We start from the raw sequence: 10593 nt of genomic DNA on the forward strand, positions 1-10593 counted from the left end.
TGGTGTAGTGACCTCTTTTGGGCGCCCAGATCGTTCAGCATCAACTGTGCTCGTACGGCCACAACGAAAGTCGGTAAACCACTTATAAAGCGTTCCAATCGATGGTGAAGAGTCTGGGTAATACTTGTCCAGATTGGCCTTGGTCTCGGATATCGTTTTCTTGCGAAGATAGTAGTGTTTGTTCAAAACTCGAAACTCAGATTTTTCCATATTAAAAAAAACTCGGAGGTTAGTCGCTTCTCAGTGCTGCAACTTGTAAATGCGTAAACATAAATGGCTGAAGTTTTGACAGGCGTCATTTGAAGGATCAAGCTCGACGAGAATGGTTCACATTAGTGAATACTAATGCCATCCCTTAGAATTTTCAGGTACTTATCAGACTGCCTAGTATCTGATTTTTAAGAGTTTCGATACGCTTAATTACACAAAAAACCACAAATATAAAGTTAAAATTGCTGGAACATACGCAAATGCTGTGGTTTTGCATGTTGCCAGTAAGTACATTATATTGTACATTATATTGCGTTTACCCTAACTTAAAACATGAAATCTTAGGACACTTGAAATTGAAAATATTTAAATTTCAATTCCTTTTAATTTGAAAGTACGCTTTAAAAACTTTTTATACTCAATCAATTCCAGGTGTTTTTAACATTTTTCAACTTTGGTGCTTTGCTTGGAACATTTTATTCTCTTTGATATTTACAAATTAAGTTATGAAATTACTGGAATCCTTTATTTGAAACCGTCTTGTATAATTACATTGAAATTCCTATTTTGCAGAAACAATGATGGAGTTAGAAGAATTTCTAAAAAAAAAAAAAAAAAAAAAACGTTTTGCACCATCGCCCGCAAACACACTAATTTCTGCATCCGAAAGTAGTAGTGCTGACAACAGTAAAAATGTATATTCCAAAATAAACTTTTTGAGATTCTCAATTTATTCAATTTTATTAAAACTATTTCTCTTCTAAAAATATTTTATTTTTAATTTTTCTGGTATGCATTATATTCAAATTAAATTGAAAATTTTAATTATCACGTATTCTTCAATATTAAAAAACTAGTTGTTCTTTATGAAGCTTATAAGATAATCTCTTTTAGGCGTGAGCAAAAAAATTATATCGAGAAACGTCTGAAAGCAATTCTACCATCGCAGAGAATTCGATTTTCCAGCTTCAGATGAAAAGAGAAACTTATGAAAAACCTCGCCGGGTAAGACTGTTTAACCCTAGTTGCTTATAGCACATTTAAAGTAAAAGAAATTTTTGTAAATGTCCACAGTGGTTTTGTAATTGTATAGAAACCTATTTCGGGAATTTACTTTTCTAAAAGTAGGAAATAATTGAGTAAAATTATTTCCTACTTTCAGAGACGTGAATTCCCAAAATTTTGTAAAACCACTATATTGAAATTTGTATTTTAACGTTTCTAGTTAGAAGTTCGCTATTTTGAACGCACTTATTTTACAAGTTTTGGGACAGTTACAAAAATGCAGTGGATATTTTCAAAAAAATTCTTTTATAGTGTTGTTTTCAAATAATTTAATTCTTTCAAAATAGTCCATTTTAATACAATTGAATTATAATTTATTTTAAAATGAAAAAATCCAGTAGTTAGTACATACAGTTAACTATTCTTGTGAAGGTGTTTCAATGGAAATTTAAAATGAAGGCTGTCAATTGATTTCTTGCAGGAACATCCAATACAAACTAAACATTCTGTTCAGATGCCTCCAAACAAGGCTCGTATAAGTACTTAAAACAAAAATAAAGAGATAGTGCAAACTTTTGGACTGCCGAAATTAAATACTCAGGCCATAACGATTCTTGGCTCTTCAGTCAGAAACCCGGTAATTATTATCATGCTATTATGCATAATTTCCTATAATAGTTATGTATGAAATTAACTGTTTTGTATTACTTGAAATTTCTATTAGTGCATTATATATCATGTGTACCTACAAATTTGTAATAATTGCATAATTTAAATTTCACATAATTTAATTTGACTTAAAATGTAATTTTTCTCATAATAATCGAAATTTCATTTTTATATCTGTATTTCAAAGAATTAAAAACAATATCATTTAAACATTATTGATAATATTTTGGTCACTCAATTGTCCTATCTTAACAGTCTTAAACGTGAAATCTTGTACTACTTTCAACATGTACTTGAAACTTATAATCTTAATGAAATCAAATTCTTCACGAGATTTGAAAACATTTGAATAGATGTGATCCTATTACATGATTTGGTACAATAAAAAAGTGATCAAAGTAAAATAATAAAATTTATAAATAGTTTTGTACATTTGAAGTAATTTTCAATTTTACGACTTCATAGAATGCAAAGTGTGTTACTAATTCGACATATATGAACATAAATGAAAGTTTTTCAAAATATGATACAGGTAACATCATTTGAAGATAATGGACTTTCTAAAAAACCTGTGCACCCAAAAGATATTCTGGAGAAAGAAAATATCGCCGATGAAAACGTGTTCTCCAGAAAATCAAAATCGAAGAGTCCCAATACATCTACACCAAGCATCGAGGACAAAAAAAAGTCCACAATATGTGTGAGTTTTAGAAACATTTTGTAAATGTTTGTATATTCATAGATTCGAAACGTGGAATTGATCCTTTTGTCAACTTTATTTTGAGACTCTTTGCAAATCAAATATAACACATCATTTTTTACAGGATCATACTTGCGCCGAAACTGTGAAGACTTTGGAAAGTAAAATTTGGAACCTCTCCAAAACAGTAAAAGAAATGGAGAGTCTTCTCAAACAAAAAGAAGAGGATATGCGCCAGAGAGATATTGAAGTAGAGTGCTGCTTGCAGGTTTCAGAAGCAAGAAAGCTTATGATATTAAAACGAGAGAAAGAGTTAATCGATTTGCGAAAACTTAATAGAGACTTACAAGATGCGGCTATTTATAATTTAATATCTTTGATAGGTATGTTAAATTGCGACTTCTATTTTATACAAGAAATAAGTTCTCAAAAACTTTTTTTCACGTAGACCGAATCCATTTCAAAAGAGGCAGGGCTCTACATTTGAAATATCATAATATCTCGAGGGCAAAATATGCTGTTTCTTAAAGGAAATTAGGCGATAAGTATTTTTCCAATTTGCAAACAGAATTTTTTCTAAAAATCTAAGCGTTATTTAAACGTTGTGATTTGCTTTTTTTTAAAAAACCCGCTTTCTTTCTTTAAACTTCTATAACATTCGGCCTAATTGAGATATTTTTTATTTTCATTTTGATTTTAATAGTGCTCATCGTCCACTTTCAAAATCCACCGGAAAAATTTAAAAAAGGTTAAAAATTAAAAAATAAATGGCAGCGGTTTTTGTGGAAAAATTAAAAATCTATTTTCTCGAAAATAACTTTTGTATCCGGGAGAATTCTTTGTTGTTACAAACGAATTTTCTACTTTTTCTTCGAAACAGTGACAGATACGAAAACATTTTAAGATAAAAAATTTGCACGTATAGAAAATTTCTATGAAAAACGTATCTTGTTCTTTTCGATATTTTTCTTAATTTATGAAAATAATTAAAAAACTACATTTTTAAGAAATGAAAATTCTCCCTACATCAAAAATAGCTTAGCCCACATGACGCTGCTAAGATGCTTTTCTTTTATTAGTAGAAACTCAAAAATATATATTTAGAAAAATAAAAAAGGTAGGGTTTGGAGAATTTTTTTCCCTTACAAGCATAGTTTATGAATTTATTTCTTGAACTATGAAAAATATCGCAAAACATCAAGATACATTTTTAATGGAACTTTTTTAGACGTGCAAACTTTTATCTTAACATTTGATCGTATCTATCATTGTTTCAAAGAAAAAGTAGAAAATTCGTTTGTAAAAAAAAGGATTTCTCCTGGCTACCAAAGTCATTAATCACGCACAAAACTTAAAAGATATTTTCATTATTAAAGTATAAGTTAAAGAAATGGAAATAAATTTAAAGGTGGTTTTTGGGAAAAACCGATTTTTAATTTTTTCAGAAAAACCGCTGCCATTTCTTTAAAATTTTGAACCTTTTTTTAAATTTTTCTGGTGGATTTTGAAAGTAGACGATGAACGCTATTAGAATGAAAAAAAATCTCAAATGGGCCGAAAGTTATAGAGGTTAGGTTGTAAAGCAGCTAAGGCTGAACCTCGGCCTTTTATGTCCACTCGCCTATCTCTTTCTGTAAGCTAATGTACATATCTCGCGGAACATAATAAAGATCTATTATTATTATTATTATTATTAAAGGAAAAAATCGGGTTGTTAAAAAAAACAAGCACAAAATTCAAATACGCAAATCTGTTTAGAAAAAATTCTGTTTGCAAACCAGAAAAATACGCGTTACCTAATTTCCTCTAATAAAGAACATATTTCGCCCTTGAGAGATTCTGAGACTTCAAGTTTAGGGTCCTGCCTGATTTGAAATGGATTCGGTTCATGCATTCTTAAAATTGTATTGAAATTTTTTTGTAAGCTTTTTAGTGGAAAATCTGCTTTTCAGCAATTTTCATTTCAATCATGACTATTTTAATTGGGTAAATTTTGAATGTAGCTAAAGTTAATTCTCATATATATGAGGTAATTATTAATAGTTATAAAAGTTATTCCTGTCTCTTTGTAGATACAATTCAAGAACAATTAGAGAAGGCAAAGGTACATAGTAAAGTAGCCGAGAAGAAAGAGTATGAGGTTGGACATCGTAATGAAACTAAAAGAATGGTACGATTTATTATCTCATCATTATACCAATTTCTTGCAGCCGCTGATTTTTTGTAAAAATTGAATAAATTTGAGTGCATTCTCATATAAAATAATAGGAAATACAAAACATTTTTTAACTTTATATTTCCAGCAAATTTAACAATTTTATATATTTTCAGATTTATATTAGCCGAGGAGAATGGATGGGCAATGTCTTAATACGAATTGAGATTAATATAATGTCATTTATTCCGATAATTTTATTTTTAAATAACAATTTTAATGATTGCTCAGTAAAATATTTTTAATTCAAAGATTTAGGTCTTCCTTTATATTATTTTTTATATTAAATTGAATAAACACAGTAATTAATATATTATTTTATTGGGTTTCTTAGACATTAAAAATTTCACTGTTCATTCAAGACGAGTAAATTGAATACAAATATATGTGAAAGTAAACACTTTGAAACTGAATTGTTTTACATAGAAAGCTTTGAATCTGTTAGAATTTATATAAACATTTTTAATTTGTTTATCTAATTTCTTTATAAAAATTTAATTGTTTTATTTTATATAAAAAAAAAATTTTTACCAAAAAAGGCAAATGAAGAACAAATTAATTTTGATTCGCTTTTCACTTTAACTCGTCCTCAGTCAGTCAGTTTTAAGGATTTTTTGATAATATTTTCAGGGAATGCAGTTTCAAACATCCTTCGCTTGATAGAGCAAAAATCATTCAAAAATTGATTTAAAAAAAAATTGTCGTTAATTTTTTTCCGATGCCGGGCGCTTATCTGACTTCTCTAACTTCCAGCGTTTCGTTTATCGAGCGAATTTTGAGCAAGAAAAAACTTTCAGCGAGAAAATTGTTGACAACAGTACAAAGAAGTTTTGTGGAGAATTTGAGCCCAATCGAATTGATATTGAAGAAATGATTAGAGTGTCAAGTTGATAGCGGCTAGATGACTCGCGCGCGAGCTGTAGGGACAGTCTCAGAAGCGATTCTTAATGCAGTTCACCGGCGCCAAAATTAAACACTAATCAATTAATCAGGTAATATCAAAGTATTATGCATATAAAATATTAGAGCATAACGCAAAATAATTTATTCATTTAATATTATGTAGGTGCAATAGGATAATTTTTATTTTTGAGACAAACTGTACAAAAGTAAGGGAAAGCATAAACATCTAATCGTTGAGATTCAATGGCCGCCATCGAGTTGAGACGTTAATAATTTCTTAAATATCAATTTCATTAGACTACATTTTTCCAGAAAATTTCTTTGTACTGTTGCCAACAACTTTCTCTCTGAAAGCTTTTTGTTGCTAAAAATTCGCTCTATAAACGAAACGCTGGAATTTAAAGAAGGCCGATAAGCGCCAAGCATTGGAAAAAATATAACAGCAATTTTTTTTAATTCAATTTTTGATTTACTTTTGCTCTATCAGTCGAAGGACAATTCAAACCACATTCCCTGAAAACGTTATTTAAAAATCCTTAAAACTGACTGACTGAGCACAAGTTGAAGTGAAAAACGAATCAAAATTAATGTTTACAATAAAGCCATTTTTTTGGCTTTAATTAGGAAATTGAAACAGCTACAACTTTTTGGCCTTCTAACTCCCAGGGAAATAAGTTTATGTGCCCTTCTTCGATCCGGCAGCTCAATAAGACTCCATACATATTTAATTTAATATAAGTAGTATAAAAAGTTCTTTAAGTAACGGACGTTACTTTTTTCTTTAAGTAACGTACGTTACTGTGAATTGCCGTTGCCCAAATAACTGCAACATAATGCAGAAAGCGCTGGTTGAGAGCCATAGCGCTTCGAGATCCAGACCAGCCCTGAACAATAGAGAAAGGTCGCCGAGGGATCAAGCAGGCTGCGGCACCTTTAGATCGTCTTAAGCCAAAGGCTCCGAGTGATCAATTGTTACAAAGGTTTAGGGTTTACAAGAAAAAATGTCTTCCTTCTTACATTTTACGTTATGTCTTTAATTTGTAAAGGCCTATATAACTAAATTTATTTAGAAATATGTATATGTGCCTCCCTGGAGAAATTTTTCGGATAGAAATTTACTCTAAAATCTGTATCCGACCTATTCAGAAGAAAGTTCTTAATTTCGTTCGATCAAAATCGGTTAAAAATAATTCCTACTCAATCCGAACAAAATTTTCAATCCGAGTTCTGATTGAATTTTTTTCGGATGTGAACATTTTTCGGATAGGTTCGACTACAGATTAAGAAATAAATTCCAATCCGAAACTTTTGCGGTCCTAGTCATTTGAAATGAAGTTATTTTATAAGAAAATAATTTTATATAGTCATTAGTTTTCTACAGAATTTAAGCGGTCGATGAAAGTTCCAGGGTATTAATGAGTATATGTACCTATTTGCAGTTCTAGCCACTTGAAATAAAGTTTTATAAAAAAATAATTCAAGTATATATGTCATACTATTTTATTAAACTGCACCCTTCACCTCGGATTGTAATCACTCCATCGACCTTCGACTAAGTCGGATTCAGTGCGATAGAAATCCTTGATTCGAATTCTGATTCAGTCGAATGGGAATCCTTACCCCTAGCTCAGATTCAGTTGGAAGGGAATCCTTGTTTCGACATCGTATTAGAGCGGATTCAGTCGGATTGGAATCTTGGTTTCAACCACGGATACAGTCGGATAGGAATCCTTGTTTTGAGTTCGAATTCGAATTATTTTTTCAACCTTGGATTAGTTCGGATTCATTAGGATAGGAATTCCAGGTCTGATTTTGGGACTAGTTCGAATTCAGTCGGATAGGAATCCCTTTGACCTCTGACTAGAACGTATTCAGACGGATTGGAATCTTGGTTTCAACTTCGGATTCAGTAGGATAGGAAACCTTCTTTTCGCTGTGTATTTAATTGAATTAGGGTGCAGCAGGACCTGCCAAACACTACTCACAAGATCAAGCCTTGACATGACCTTCGTTCATGCACATCTTTGAAACAGAACCTCGGTTACTTCAGCGCATTCGTAGTCATTTTCATCAATTCATTCAATTTACGTGCATCTAAACATATGCGAATTGATCCATCTTTTTTTTGTCGTAATTACTAATGGATTTATATATGCACTATTTGAACGTAGAATAATGCCTAACTCTAATAATTTTTTTATTTCTTTTTTCATCTTACTGCTGAGAAACATAGGTACTGCATATGTTCTCATTAAAAAAGGCCTTTTGTCATTTATTTCTAATTCGTGTTTATATATAGAGATCTGACCGTGTTTTTTTGAAAATACATTTTTGTAACGTTCTATCAGCTTGTAAAATCGCTCTTTATCATTTGTATCTAATAGAGTGCACTGTGCTACCTTTTCTTTAATTTCTTCATCACGCAATGCAAATTGATTCTGAACATCATCATAATTTTCCATATTTTTTATTTCTTTTATGACACTTGGATCGGTTTCTTCAATTTTAAAAATTTTTCCTAAACAATTTAATTCTTTCTCCATTTGAGAATTTTCAGGATCAAATATTACTCTTATATGCTTTGGATCTTCGTCCATTAGTTTCACTTTTATCGTTTTTTCTTTATCTTTCAATTCAATAATATTTCTTCGAAGTCAATTTTACTTTTCTATTTTTTTAATCTATCAATCCCAATTATACACTCTTTATTTAATTAAAGAACAATAAAGAATACATAGGCACCATCCCAGTTGTCCATTTAAAAATTTGGATATATTTGATTTTTTAATTTTACAGGTTTTTCTCGTGTAGCACCGACTATACTTGTGCCCACTATAGGTAATAATTCGCATTTTCTGAAAGCTTGAACATTATTTTCAAAGAAGTTTCAGAAATGCAGGTAACCTCGCTACCTGTATCAATTAATGCTTTCGTACTAACATTTTGTATTTCGATTTGTAAAATTACGCATTTATCAAGAGCCCTTATTATCTCATTATTCTCATTTTCTAATAAATCGCCACGCATATCCAATGGAAGAGGTTTTTTAAATCATTAGGCCCCGGATTTGCCTCTATTGTATTACATTTGATCAAATCGAGGTTCGGCCATTTCCCGAGTCCTCGTCACTATCTAAAAAATCTTCAATATCAACCGGATTTTCTAGACAATGAGTACGCTTTATTCTATACTTATTTTGGACCATTTCATTCGACCCATTCGTTTTTCTTACATCTCTTTGATCATTTTGTAGATCATTTTGCCCATTTCAAGAGCTCACATTTTGATATGCGTTATTTTCTCGCCTATATATTCCATTTTTGACAGTACCACTTAAATGCTTTCTATTCCAATTATAACTATTATTAGAATTGCTCGTATTCGCGTAATTAGAAACATTGGACCATTGACCTTGATTGTATTGTCCATTACGAGGTTCATCAGCGAAAGCATCATAATTTGAATCGCGATTGTTAATAGTCTGATGTTGACGATTTTCATACTCGTAACCCTGATGCGCACGACCTGTGTTGTAAACACCATGGTTCTGTCTGTTTTCAGAACCTCGGTTTCTGTCCTCATATCTTTTCCGATATTTAAAATTTTTATTTCGATTTTTAAATTGATTTCGACCATCATGATCATGATTTTTATCTAAATAATTATTTTTATATCTCGATTTGTAATTTTCAAAATTTGATTTTCGCTGATCATACTCGCAGTTGTCGTACTTTTGATATTCTCGCGAATGACCATGATCTAAATATTTATTATTTCCTCTGGAATTATTTCTATCATGTTGACGAAAATTTTGCTGTCCATTATACTAATTTTGATTATATGCAGAGTTTGGACGTGGAGAATAATGCTCAGAAAAATTTACTGGCCCTGCTTGGTCCAATGCTTCTAAAAACAGGGTTAGTTCTTCTTTAGTATTAGAATTTCTCATAATTAATGCCGTCTGAATTTCTTTTGTAGAATGCCTCGATAAGCATTTTACAATTTCGCTTTCAGAGGGTAGTGGAATTAATTCTTTTGCATTGTTTATCATTTTCGTTGCATATTCTGACCTTGGCAGCTCTCCAGGTAGATAATGACCGTATTGCAAATCCTTTCCGACTTTAAATCTAATGTCTTTATGTCTTCCTGAATCATATTCTACTATTCTCCGGCCCTGCCTACCAAACATGATTGTATTATGAACTTAAAATCATTCTTTCTAATATCAATCGCTTTTAAATATGACTCAAAATCATTCAAAAACCTCATGGGTTGCTCGCCTTCCCTACCAGAAAATTTTGGAACTGGATAATTTTTTAACCAGGGCGTTTTAACATTGTCCGATCCATTTTAATTAGCAAATGTATCGTCAACTCTCGCTTGTAAGTTGCTCATACTACCCATGATAATGTTAAATTTTTCATCATCAGAATATGGTTGTTCATTTGTTTGCTTCGCTTTGGTGACTGTATAATCAGCGGCATTTACATTCGCAGTACTTACTAGGCAGTCTGATAAGTACCTGAAAATTCTAAGAGATGGCATTAGTATTCACTAATGTGAACCATTTTCTTCGAGCTTCATCCTTCAAATGACGCCTGTCAAAACTTCAGCCATTTATGTTTACGCATTTACAAGTTACAGCACTGAGAAGCGACTAACCTCCGAGTTTTTTTTTAATATGGAAAAATCTGAGTTTCGAGTTTTGATCAAACACTACTATCTTCGCAATAAAACGATATCCGAGACCAAGGCCAAGCTGGATAAGTATTACCCGCACTCTGCACCGTCGATTGGAACGCTTTATAAGTGGTTTACCGACTTTCGTTGTGGCCGTACGAGCACAGTTGATGCTGAACGATCTGGGCGCCCAAAAGAGGTCACTACACCA

General features: G+C 31.4%; 1 protein-coding gene across 1 annotated transcript in view; it reads left to right on the forward strand.

The window, feature by feature from the left end:
• Positions 1-5076, forward strand: part of LOC117175589 — a 59942-nt gene extending 54866 nt beyond the window's left edge. The window contains exons 6-9 of the mRNA XM_033365297.1: positions 2417-2584; positions 2709-2967; positions 4657-4754; positions 4916-5076. Coding sequence (XP_033221188.1) covers positions 2417-2584; positions 2709-2967; positions 4657-4754; positions 4916-5044 — 654 coding nt within the window. The 3' untranslated portion in view covers positions 5045-5076. The remainder of the gene's footprint in view (positions 1-2416; positions 2585-2708; positions 2968-4656; positions 4755-4915) is intronic.
• Positions 5077-10593: the final 5517 nt, after the last annotated feature.

The sequence above is a fragment of the Belonocnema kinseyi genome, chromosome 6 (assembly GCF_010883055.1).
Source record: "Belonocnema kinseyi isolate 2016_QV_RU_SX_M_011 chromosome 6, B_treatae_v1, whole genome shotgun sequence".
Classification (NCBI taxonomy): domain Eukaryota; kingdom Metazoa; phylum Arthropoda; class Insecta; order Hymenoptera; family Cynipidae; genus Belonocnema; species Belonocnema kinseyi.